We start from the raw sequence: 12,506 nt of genomic DNA, 5'->3' as shown, positions 1-12,506 counted from the left end.
GGATATGCACTTATTGAGATATAGAGCGTTGTAACTGCAAATAATTAAAAGTATCATAGTTTAAAAGGCAAATATATATTCTGTTAATAAAATCATAGACTGCATGTTAGCTCGACAGGCGATATAACAATTACACGATGTATCTATACATATACTATAATTCTTACCAATAGGTTCTTTAAGCCTAGCTTACAAATCCACAATTTTCCTACAGGTTATGATACGTTAAACAAACAGAGCGAGACTACACATTTTTTATAAATCACACCTTATCTGCAACATGCGTTGTTACAAAGTGGCTCTGAAGACTATGAAGCCTATTGTTCCTCTTCGGGTTCTTCCTCTTCCTGGAGAAGATTTTCTCTGTTGTCATGTGCCCAGAATCCGCGCACATCAATAAGCATGCTTGCAACTGTGCCGCCCTGCTTGCAAGCGAGTAGATCGGCTAGTGTTATTCTCAATGGGTCGGCTGGTTTGACCATATCCCAGATTTCATCCCTCACATCCTCGATACAAAGTTCATAGTTGCCACCTTCAATCCATTTCTGGTGAACATCCCTGTTTCACACACGGTAAGATTAGTACTATCATCTAACATTAATGACATAAATTATTGGGGAAGATCTGAATCCCAGTGTGCATGTCTGTTAACTTGAGACATGCAGGTCATACTCGAGCTACATACAGGAATTCCAGCAGCTATTTTTTCGAGAGTTTCATGAAACATTCGTAACCCTTCTAAACTTCCACATTATTTTTTTCCTTAGACCAAGACAAGCACATCAAATATATTCCGAACACTTCAGCAACAAAATCAATACTTCAAAAACAAACCTGAATAATGTGTGGATATCAGCCGTCGTGAGGAACCCCCTCCCATTTAGATCAATGCATCTAAACAAATATGTTAACCCTTCCGGAGTATCTTTATTTTCCAATGCGAGAACAAAGTCAAGAAAACTCTCAAAATCCATCTCGCGAGCATTACCATTACCATTCTTTCCACGCCGGACATGCTCATCAAACACTGATATGAAAAAGAGAACAAATTAATTTAAGCTGTCTACCAAAAGAAATAACAAAATATGGCAATCAAAATTTTGAAATACAGCATGGTTGGTTAGCTAGCATTTATACCCCAGCGTTTAGCAATATTAAGAGTGGCGTGTTGGAGATCATGTAATGGTAATAATTTTACAATACAGGGTATCTCAGTTTTGTTGTTTAAAAGATGTATTTTTTACGTTCTTCCCCTGAGGATACAGTCGGTTCCTACCTCTTTCAATGAAAATATCTGTCAATGTCCCATCTGCATAATCTCGAAGTTCCTGTTTGCTCAGTGATCCACTCATATCTTTATCCAGAGCGAGGAACATATCTGCAAGGAGTGAAGGACAAAACCTAGCAGTTATATAATGATCTAATAAAAGCATAACCAACATCTGAAATAGGCCATAAAAATTATTCCAGAAATCAAAGCAAGTTTCGCAACTCCAGAAACAGGCAGTCAAAAAAAAATTGTGCAGTCATTAAAATTGTTTTGAGGAAAAGATTCTGGAGTGAAGAGAAGAGTAACCATGGACAGGTTTAATCCACTGGATGTAAGCACTTGAATAGTTGAACTAACTTCATCAAATCTTTCAGAGAACATTAGTCAACACACGTCAAAACTTTTATTCTAGATAAACATAGTATTCAAGAAGTTACTGAAATTTAAGCATAACTCAGACAGAAAGTACACAACGCCACCTTAAATATAGTTTGTTTTAAAAAAGTACAGTCTAAAAGAAGTTAACTACTCCCTCCGTCCACAATTTATAGACCCGTTTTGACTCGGTGCACGTTTTAAGAAATTGTTTGAATTTGTGAAGGAGAGTGAGTCAAAAAGTTAGTGGAATGTGGATCCCACTTTTATATTTTAATTTTATAATGGAATGTGAGAGTAAGGATTTAGTGGAGTGTGAGGTCCACTTACCAAAAATGAAAAAGAAAAAGAAAAAGAAAAAAAAAACTAAATGGAACCTTAAATCATGGATGTCCCAAAATGGCAAAACGGGTCATTTTTCATGGACGGAGGGAGCATATTATTTTTAACCGATCTATTGAATGTTAATTGGAACCTTAGGATTGAAATAGAATTTCTTGTGGAAATGTTAAAAGATATGGTACAAGAACAGATGCCACCTTAAATATGTAAACAAGAATATACACAATTGAGGAAAACATTCCTGAAATAAAAACTAAGGTCATACAAATAAACCACATATTCATTGAGCAGATGTCCAGAAGTTAACTGTTACAGTTTTAAACCGATCTATTGAATGCTAATTGGAACCTTAGGATTGAATCAGAATCTCAAGTAGAAATATGAAAAAAAACCATGGTACAAGAGCAGATACCACCTTAAATGTTTATATCTGTAAACATGAGAAGTGAGGAAAAACATTTCTAAAATAAGAACAAAGGTCAAAGAACAAACCACATATGCGTTGAGCAGATGTCAATGAAAACCAGTTTTCAGCTTGTTCAGTATCCGTTGCTTCTTCCTCGCTTTCCTGGTGTACATACAAGATACAAATAATGCCATATGCAAAATCTACAGGGGAAGAAAAACTGAGCAACAAATGGCCTTTGTGATGCTCCTGCTTTTTAATGCAAGAAAGGTAAATCCCGCATGAATCAGCTACTTTTTAAGTCAGATTTTTTTACTAAGGAATTCAGGCCTTAAAAAACGAGATCAAAATGCAATAATTTGAACTAGAATACATTACAGAGGACAATGGATTTATCAGGTATTGAATTGATTTCAAATAAATACTAAAATTTACCTGATGTAGTTCCATTAGCTCTTGAAGGCAATTACTAAGCAGGACTTTCTTTATGCATGCCTTTCCTGACATCACCAATAAGTATTTGTATGCAATGCATATTAGACAGGGGCAACTTAGAAGTGAGCCAACTAGTAGAACTGCAGCCAACCTCGTTTATGAGGATCACAGAAGAAGAAGAATTTGTGGGCAGCTATGCGACAATACATCTGCACAAAACCATCAGGCATGTCCCTCAACTGCGCCAAATTGGGAATAAGACCTCCTATGTAATTTTCCATTTCCTGTTTCATAGAGGAAAAAGGGAAGTTAGCACATCTGAGTTTGTAATCAACACCGAATTCCAATCAAAATCAAAGCTTCAAAAAGTACAATAAACATACGTGAGGCTGAAGAAATCCATCTGAATCCTCATCAAGCTCACTCATATCAATTCTGGCTTGAGTGAGAGAAACCTGGACATTAAGAGATCAAGCATAATTTCATGACTGAGACTCTTTGAATCCAAGCAACTCATGACGTGGCCTCATTCTTTTAATATACACACTGCAGTTACTGACCAATTTCTTACTGAAAAGAACTCTCAACTGAAAGGCATCCATAATAACAATTCAAGGTTATACTGTAAAATGTAAATAGGGATAGTGGAAGGGGAGTATTATATATGTGACTTCTAATGGAAAAATAGCAAGAACGATGTGCGTTAGGTTATTAAAGACCAATCAATTATTACAAAGCTTCAGGTTTCTATTTGAAGTTGTCTATAGACATCATATAAAGAATGCTAGTTACTGATTTGTTATTTTCTTATAACAGTTACGGAAAACCAGGTCATCTCACCTTCACACATCTCTTTGAATGACCAGATAAAATCATCTTAATGCATATTGATAGTTTTTGTTAAAGCACCATAAACCCAAAAATGCACATTAGGAGAATACATTGTCAAACTTTTAACTGATCCAAAAGAAGTTCTACTCAATAAAAACAACATTGGTATTAAACTTCTCTTGGAAACTTAACCATTCTTCATACAACTGCCAAACTTTATTTATTTAGAAAGTACTCATATAAATGTGTGACAATGTTTTAGCAATCCTTATTGAATTCTTGATTTATTTTCACGCATTTGGTTGTTTTTTATATATCGAGGTAAATATTACCAGTAAAATAAAAAAAAATCAGGTTAATATACTAAACATCTAGATGAGTTGGGGAGGGCTGTACAGTTAATATTTGTAGAAACCAAAGGAGCGTAAGCTTTTACCGTGCGCATCACATAGAGGTAGAAAGGGAGGATGGATATTCGTCCAGATTCATCTTTCTCAAACTTCATGAAATTTGAGGGACTGAAAAAGCGCCGACATTTAAGGCCTATCTGCTCTGTACACACGGAGGCAATGTGGCAGAAGTCTTCATAATTCATCTAAACATTCACATGAGCGACATATCAGTCTTGTTACAACTTACAACCAATCATACAAGCATCAGATTATCTGCTGCAGTGAATCAAAAACTGGCAATTCATATATAACTGCACAAGAGATGGTAACGGAACAAATTGAGGAAAACTCCCGAGTGAAGCCAGGCATACAAAAACTAAAAAAAGAAGTTGAAAAAAGCTGCAAACATGTATCAACAATGCATATACATGCCAAAATAACGTCACATACAGACAGAATATAGTTAGAACAATAGAACAGGGCCATTGACACTATAAAACAAAAACAAAAAAAATAATAAATTCAACATATTGCAGTTAGGCAGATCTATACCATGTAGATCTCATATTTACTGATTTGACTACTATCTGATGATTCAAGTTCCACAAAATTGGCATTTATATGACCAAATTTCAGAACTGTGTGTTATTTCAGAGAACAACAATCAATAGACAAGCACTAATTATAATACATCACTAGAATCTATTTGACATACTGCAACCTTCAACAATTCTTTCACTACCTACAAAAACATTTTAAGTGTCTATCATAATGCATGTCTGGTGGATAACTTTGTGCAGCAAAGGCTGCAAGAATAAAGTTTTGGTACTCCAAATATACCATAATAGAAACATTTACAAACACTGTAAGGAAGAAATGCGAGTAAATAATCAGTAACCTTTTCAGCACCAGTGGCATCGTCGATTACACAATTTTCTCTCAGGCAAACCCACATTGCATCCAGGTCATCGGCATTCAGCAAAAGATCAGATTGTTTCTGATTAGAGGAAAAAAAGGATTATAGTTATACATCAAAAATCAAGTGAAGCAACTGATTATCAGCTGTACTCTAAAAATGACCTCCCAAGGACATCTAAAGGTGCAATCAGGTTCTTGTTTGAGCCAACAAAACAAACTTGTTAAACAGCAACAACATACTAAGCATGCTAACATACTGAAAGAAAATCAGATCCACAAATAGCAAAACGTAAATTCATACCAAATACCTTGAGAAAGCGATACTTGGCCAGCCTCTGGACTCTATGACTGATGGAACCTTCTTCGGGTTTCTGAACTCCGAAAGGAAAGATACAATCAGCAACATAATGCCTAATTTATATATATTTTATTTTTATCTAAAATAACCTTCTTGTAGAAGCTCGGAATGGTGCCAGCTTCAGCGCTCTTTTGTTGCTTTGCTTTGAATATGTCAAGCAAAATTCTTTTGGTCTCTAGTTCTGAATAAAGCAAGTAGCAATTCCACATTGTCAGTCTAGGTCAAAAATGTGGAGGAAAACAAAGCAATTGGTAGAAGATACCCACCCATGAGGGCTTCAGATCCGAGACCGGCGCCGGATCCGATGAAGCGGCGGAGATTACGAACCCAGAGCATTGAAGACGCCGCGGGAATCTTCCGCTGCGTCGATGCCTCGCCATCGCTGGAGCCACTATACATTTTCGCCTAATTGCTTAAGCCCTCTCTCTCTATCTCTCTTTCTGAGTTCCCAATCTTACCTCACCAATAATGTCTGCTAAACAACTTGTTGCGATTGTGGTTAATTTTGCAAACTTCTAACATTTTCAGGGATATACTGCAATTACCACTCTTCTAGGGACCTTTATCTAATATACTACTATGGTACCAAAACAAAAAATTGTACTACTAGGAGTAGTTTTTATTGGTAAGGTCAAATCAATTACTCTATATTATACTCCAATTTAATATTCTTCTATAAAAATAGAAATTCTTTCTTTTTTTTATTCCTCTCTTAAAAATATAAATTTTTTATTTTAAAAAATTTATTTCTTTAATGAGATGAAATCTACTTCCCACTAATAATATTTTACTCTCATTAATTTGCATTAAAATCCGTTACCGTACTTTGCCGCATAAAATGAATTTTATCATTTTAAGGACATTCGAAAAAGGTTAAATAGAAGACTATTTTTGTGCCGGTGAAACTCCTTTTATTAAACATCTTAAATATTTTATGGGTACCATTATTTTACGTGCATAAGCATAATACTATAACTAACTAATTGAAAATGAAATGAGCGATGACCTTATGCACATATACTTACATGTTACTACCTCCGTCCATCAAAATTTGTCCTATTTTGACTCGGCACGAATTTTAAGAAATGCAATAGAAAGTGTACAGGTTACTATCTCCGTCCACCAAAATTTGTCTCACTTTGACTTGCTACGAGTTTTAAGAAATGCAATAGAAAGTGAGTTGAAAAAATTAGTGGATTGTGGGTCCTACTTTTATATATTAATTTTATAATAAAATGTGAGTAGGAATGAGTTAGTACAAATTTTGATGGGCGGAGAGGGAGTAAAAGTGCAATGGGACAAATTTTGGGGTTGGCAAAAATGGAAAAATGAGATAAATTTTGATGGACCGAGGTGGTACAAATTTGCATGCTTCTTCCTCACACATTTAAATGCATATGACATGCGCAGCTGAGATGGGACGTGAAATGGGCCAAATAAAATAAATTTTGCAATATGATATTGATTGGAAAGCCAAATTAAGTTTGAGATGGGATATGAAATGGTAATAAATGAAATCATAAGACAAATATGTGCAGCTGATAAGTGAAGTTTCTAATAATAGAGCCCACATAAATCGAACTAGCTAATAATATACGCAACCTCGAGAGTTCCACACATCCCAATTTCCATATTTTCGTTGCCCTTTATTTCTTTTGAAATTTCTAAATAGAATAAAGCTATTCGCGACTTTGCATTATTTGATTAGATTCAAGCATTCACCTGTTGCGTATATTGTTAGATCTCTCTCTTATAACAATGAAATAACATGAGGAGTATCATTTTTCTTTATTTATATTTCTGATTAAATTTAAATTTATACCCTCTCCATCTCAAGTTCCCAAAAAACTTTTATGAGAAAAGAATCTTTGTTGTAACAGTAAAAATAAAAGTAACTCCTCTTCGTTAGAATATACAGACTGTTATTTCGTGTGCAGATCTTTTCATCCTTTAGCTATTTTCAGGTCAATGATTATAATAAGATTTTATTTATATACTCCCTCGTCTTATAGTAGATGTCACATTTGGATTGGAAGATGACACATAATTTTAAGAGATGCTATTTTATGTATTAAGTGATGAGAAAAAATATAATTTTATAATTGATGTGAGAGAAAAATTTTTCTAAAAGAAAATGTGACATGGACAAACTTAAAAGGAAATGTGATACTATTATGGGACGGAGGGAGTACTTGATAGACAAATTTAATCTTCTCAATAATTAATTCAACTAAGATTTTATTAGATTTATTGTTATTTTCTAATCAATTACTTATCTTTAGAGTTTGCCGAGATATCATATTTCAATATTTTATAGGGCAAATGACTATACAATACCTATAATAAAAGTTGAAACTGATGAAGTCGACCCTAGGTCGCACAATGGCTCCGATCCCAAGTCAATTTAAATTTTAGACCAGGCTATCATAAATAGCATAATACTTTATATAATTATGAAAAAGGAAAATATTAGTACGACATAGATATTATATCAAAACTCCTTTTAAATTATGAGATCATTAACTAGTACTCCATATATGAGGATGTTCGCAGCAAGAGAAGCACAAAGTGTTGACCAGTAAGTCAGGAAAATAAAATAAAAAAAGTGGTGGTCAAGTGTGAATAGTATGAAGGGGAAATGGCATTGGAAGGTTCCAATATAGACTAAAGTCTAAAAGGATGTAAAAATCATAAAGACTGAACAACAATTCCAATTAATAAGATTATATCTTTATTGAATTAAATCATTATTATAACCAAAAAGTAACTCTAGAATATATTCATCAGCAATCATTCACATCACCAAAATGGTGCAGTATATATGTATGTCCACACTTATCTAGCTACAAAAACTTTGTAACACAATGAAATCCACCCACAGCCATGGCACCATCTCCCTCCTCTTCTTCTTCTTCCTCGTTCTCTCCCTTTCGCCGGCGGCAGCCCAACCAAGCCCCAACAATCCAGACAACATGTACGCGCGCTTCAGCCCCTCCATGGCCGTCATCATCGCCGTCCTCGTGGCCGCCCTCTTCTTCATGGGCTTCTTCTCCATCTACATCCGCCACTGCTACGACGCCTCCGCCGGCTCCAACGCCCTCCGGCGCGGCAGCCTCTCCCTCCACGCCCGCCGCACCGCCGCCCGCGGCCTCGACGCCTCGGCCATCGACGCCCTCCCGACCTTCTCCTACTCCGAGGTGAAGGACCACAAGATCGGCAAGGGCGCGCTCGAGTGCGCCGTCTGCCTCAACGAGTTCCAAGACCACGAAACGCTGCGTTTGCTCCCCAAATGCGACCACGTCTTCCACCCCGACTGCATCGACGCCTGGCTCGCCTCCCACACCACCTGCCCCGTCTGCCGGGCCAATCTCGCCCAGCAGACCGATTCCGACCCGGTCCAACCGGAGGAGACCGATCCTCCTCCGCTTGAGGCAGACCAATCCAGAGACAACGAGATTGTAATCCAAGTGGACGAAGATGATCATCCGCAGCCGTTAGAGCGAAACCTGAGTTTCGAAACACCGAATCGGCCGGCAAGGTCGTGGTCGATTCGGAGGCCGAAGATGCTCGGGTTTGGAAAGTTCCGGTCGCACTCGACCGGGCACTCGCTGGTCCAACCGGGTGAGAATCTGGACCGGTTTACACTGAGGTTGCCCGAGGGAGTGCGGAAGGAGGTGATGGACCGGGCAATGCTGAACCGGACTAGAAGCCTGGCGGCGGGGCTACAAAGGGAAGGTAGTTCGAGGAAAGGATACCGGAGCGGGGGAGAAGAGGGGAGCAGCCGGGCCGGGCGGTTCTATAAGCGGCTCGAGCTGCCCGGCCGGGGGGCCAATTCGGACCGGTGGGTGTTTTTCACGAGAGGGATATCGTTCCGATCGCCGAGGGTGGTGGCGGACAGCGGCGAAGGGTCCAGCTCAAAGAGGAGCGGCGGGAAGACGCCGGTGAAGATGCCGTCGTTCAAGTGCTTGGAACCAAAGACGAACGGAGATGAAAACCGGCCGTTTTCGGAGCCGCCGCCGGTTTAAAGGGAATTAGTTAGTCAAAATTGGCGGAAAAGGTGTATTATGGGGAGGCAAGTTGGCAGAGAGGACTAGGTTCGGTGGGTCCCGCAAGGGTAGAAAAAAGTCTAATTGGAATCGGATTCTTGATTAACTGTGCTTTTCATTATTTTGTTTGATTTTTTTCGTCCACACGCTGCACATGTATTTATTTTTCTTTTTTAATTGCCTATAGCTGTTTGTTGTTCATTGATTTTGGTAGTAGTAGTACAGTATATCATTTTTGTGAAATCTTGAGGATGAGAATTGAGATGAGGAAGTCGATGCTGTAAATTTTTTATGACTTCGTTTGTTCAAATCTTATCGAAATGTAATGTGCCGTTTGGAGAATAAAAACAGTACTATTGTATTAGTGGATTTTATAGGGTCTTCAGAGCTAAGATTCTAAAGCAATTTCTGGGTCGTTACTATTTTAATTTTAACGCGCCGGAGGAGATACGTGGCTAGTTATATTACAATAGTATACAAGAAATGGCTCACCTAACTTTGAAAATCAATACTCCATTTTCTTTCCATTACATGGAGTAATTGTGATAGTCAATTGTATGAATTTTAAAATTATTGAAGTATGGAGCAAGAAAAAGGGATGGTTAAAGTATTTTTTTTTATTCTTTTGTTGATGTTTATAAATTAGTTGGAGTATTGATAATGAAGAATAAGATATTTATATTTAAAGACAAAATCTTTATCAAAAATGTATTTAAGACAATATTATTTTCAATATACTGTAGATATTACAATAAAAGCTAATGCAAATGTTAAAACATTAAATATTTAAAAATTATATAAACCAAAGTTTACCAGTTAGTATTAATAAACATCACTAGTACATGAGGTCTTTAGAAGATCAGTCCGGTCACAAAATTACACTACTAAGTTTCGAGGTTATTGCCATTGGTGAGGATCCATAAGTTAATTAGTTACCCTGGAGTAGGGTAATTTCGTTACTCAAAAATCATAGCTTTAAATTACCAATATTTTAGGCCAAATATTCAAAGCATGTGTATATATAGTAACACAACATTTACGATTAGTTATTACAAAAATAAAACATCAGAAGTTCAATGTGAAGTCAAATTAATTAATTATAAAATTTTGGTTTGAAAAAAACTTTTTTGTTTTTCAGGGCTTTCACATTGCAAAGTTGCCACTAAAAATACTGAAAATTATGCACAAGGAAAATTCGTTACGCCAGCGTTAATCATTGTCATACTGTAGAAATTAAATAAAATAAATTTCCTTCAAAGGAAAAATAGAAGAAATTTTCACAATAGTTAATTGTTAGGTGAAGTCATTAATTTTATTTGGTCAGACATTAATAAGTCGTTAGTGTTTAATTGAGTGGCTTGACATTGCGTTGCCCATAATCCAAAGTCAAATCATTATGCGTTTCGATCGGTTGTTTGGAAATGTATCACCTCTCCTTATCATAAATGGGAACGCAAGATTTCAAAAATATTTACTACAGTGACTCGAAAACGAGTTGCATCCATATTATCATGCTTTCTTTCTTCAAATTTTTATCCTACTTTTCTTATTTGTCAATTCTTTTCTTGTCACTAACTTAAAATGTCTTCTTTTCTTATAATCGTGTGACTCTTGTCACCACATGGAATCTTTTATCAAAATGTCAGTACAAATTAAAAACTGTGGAATTTCAAAGATTAAAACACAATTGATAGAATTGCTGGAAATTGAGGTTAATTTGAATCCATAGTAGTACTATATAATTATTCTATAGTCAAAAGTCAAAAGTCAAAGTCAAAATCTTTGAAATTACTTCAGCAACCGAATACTCCATTCATTTTCGAATGAAATAAGTCGTGTATTACACCAATAGAATATCAATGCGGCAGCCTCGACCTCAACCTCAACGGCGACGAAGGTAATCAAGTTTCCTTCCTTGAGTTGGACCAAATTCCATTGCCAAGGGATATTGAGGTTTCCTAGTAGTATTTACTAATGATTCCTAATAATATCATGATGCCATCTTCCTCAACAGTTTTGTTAGCTACGTCTTTCACTTCTGTTTCGCTAACATGGACAACATTCGTCAAATTGTAGCCCATTAAGAGATTGCTTGAGAGTTGAGACTAAAATAGTGTCAAGAAGAATATGCACAATTTATAGGCTTGCACACCTAAAAGGCTCAAAACTGCAGCCAATAACTTTTATCCATGTATATATTGCTAGTTACTCTCACAATTCGAACTATATACTCCCACTCCTATAAAATTGTTTCACTTTCCTTTTTAATTTGTCTCACAAAATATGTTACATTTCTATTTTTAGAAAAAATTCTCTCATATTAATATAAAACTACTTATTTTTTTTCCTCTAATTAATACTCATAACAAAACTCTCTCGTGTCATCCCACAAATATGACATTTTTTATGAGATGGAGGAAGTACTATAGTGCCACATTAATTATCACTAAACTATAATCTCTACGTTGTTGCATTAATTAAAAGTTTTTCTTAGGAAATATATCTATTATTTGAGAGAGTTTTTCTTTTCGTATAAAAGAGGGAATCACGTGACTTGCAGACGCGTCTTTTAAGAGACACACGAAAACATATTGCGTCCTTTGAAAGATACATATGGGAAATGCGTCGTTAGAGAAACAAAAGTATTAAGTTGCGCAAGCGGTTGGAGGCACGATTTATTGTCTTCAATCACGCACACCCAACAGTGATATTGTGATATATTTCCTCACCCATCATAAGCGAGACTAGGCCTGCCAAATTGGGTATACCCGCGGGTATCCGATCTTAAAATTTTAGACCCAATCCCGAATTTCTCAAAATCTAATACTCGATCCGAAAATAATTTCGGGTATTCAGTCCCAAAAAATCAAGATACCCGATACTCGATCCATAAATGATTTCGGGTACTCAGATACTCGACTCAGGTATCCAGTCCCGATTTTGAATTTTTATTTTATGTTTTTAAGAAGTTAACTACAAACTTTTAGAAATACAAACGTGTAACTCGAATTTGATACAAACTTAAAGTAGTTCGAATTTAAGAGAAAAAAACTACTAGAAATTTTAAGAAATGAAACAAATTACTCCCTCCGTCCCACTTTAGGAGTCCCGATTTACCATTTTTTGGTGTCCC

General features: G+C 36.3%; 2 protein-coding genes and 1 long non-coding RNA gene across 3 annotated transcripts; 2 read left to right on the top strand and 1 right to left on the bottom strand.

Moving 5' to 3' along the window:
* Positions 1 to 56: 56 nt before the first annotated feature.
* On the bottom strand, positions 57 to 5,798 carry LOC125223549 (probable serine/threonine-protein phosphatase 2A regulatory subunit B'' subunit TON2). The gene is made up of 12 exons (XM_048126748.1): positions 5,594 to 5,798; positions 5,417 to 5,508; positions 5,278 to 5,340; positions 4,950 to 5,048; positions 4,096 to 4,254; positions 3,212 to 3,283; positions 2,980 to 3,112; positions 2,829 to 2,893; positions 2,480 to 2,555; positions 1,277 to 1,378; positions 835 to 1,027; positions 57 to 558 (listed from the first exon to the last, which is right to left on the bottom strand). Exons 1-12 carry the CDS (start codon positions 5,724 to 5,726, stop codon positions 318 to 320), a joined length of 1,428 nt encoding a protein of 475 aa, XP_047982705.1. The 5' UTR covers positions 5,727 to 5,798; the 3' UTR covers positions 57 to 317.
* LOC125223550 lies at positions 464 to 3,041 on the top strand. Its single transcript, XR_007176731.1, has 4 exons — positions 464 to 572; positions 666 to 729; positions 2,603 to 2,663; positions 2,934 to 3,041. It is a non-coding gene; the product is annotated as an uncharacterized LOC125223550 (long non-coding RNA).
* A 2,324-nt stretch (positions 5,799 to 8,122) lies between the features above and the next one.
* Positions 8,123 to 9,742, top strand: LOC125224234 (E3 ubiquitin-protein ligase ATL6-like). Its single transcript, XM_048127597.1, has one exon. The coding sequence runs from the start codon at positions 8,192 to 8,194 to the stop codon at positions 9,350 to 9,352; it is 1,161 nt and encodes a 386-aa protein (XP_047983554.1). The 5' UTR covers positions 8,123 to 8,191; the 3' UTR covers positions 9,353 to 9,742.
* The last annotated feature ends 2,764 nt before the right edge of the window (positions 9,743 to 12,506 follow it).

The sequence above is a fragment of the Salvia hispanica genome, chromosome 4 (assembly GCF_023119035.1).
Source record: "Salvia hispanica cultivar TCC Black 2014 chromosome 4, UniMelb_Shisp_WGS_1.0, whole genome shotgun sequence".
In the NCBI taxonomy this organism is placed as follows: domain Eukaryota; kingdom Viridiplantae; phylum Streptophyta; class Magnoliopsida; order Lamiales; family Lamiaceae; genus Salvia; species Salvia hispanica.
This window is presented reverse-complemented; position numbering and strand designations above follow the sequence as displayed.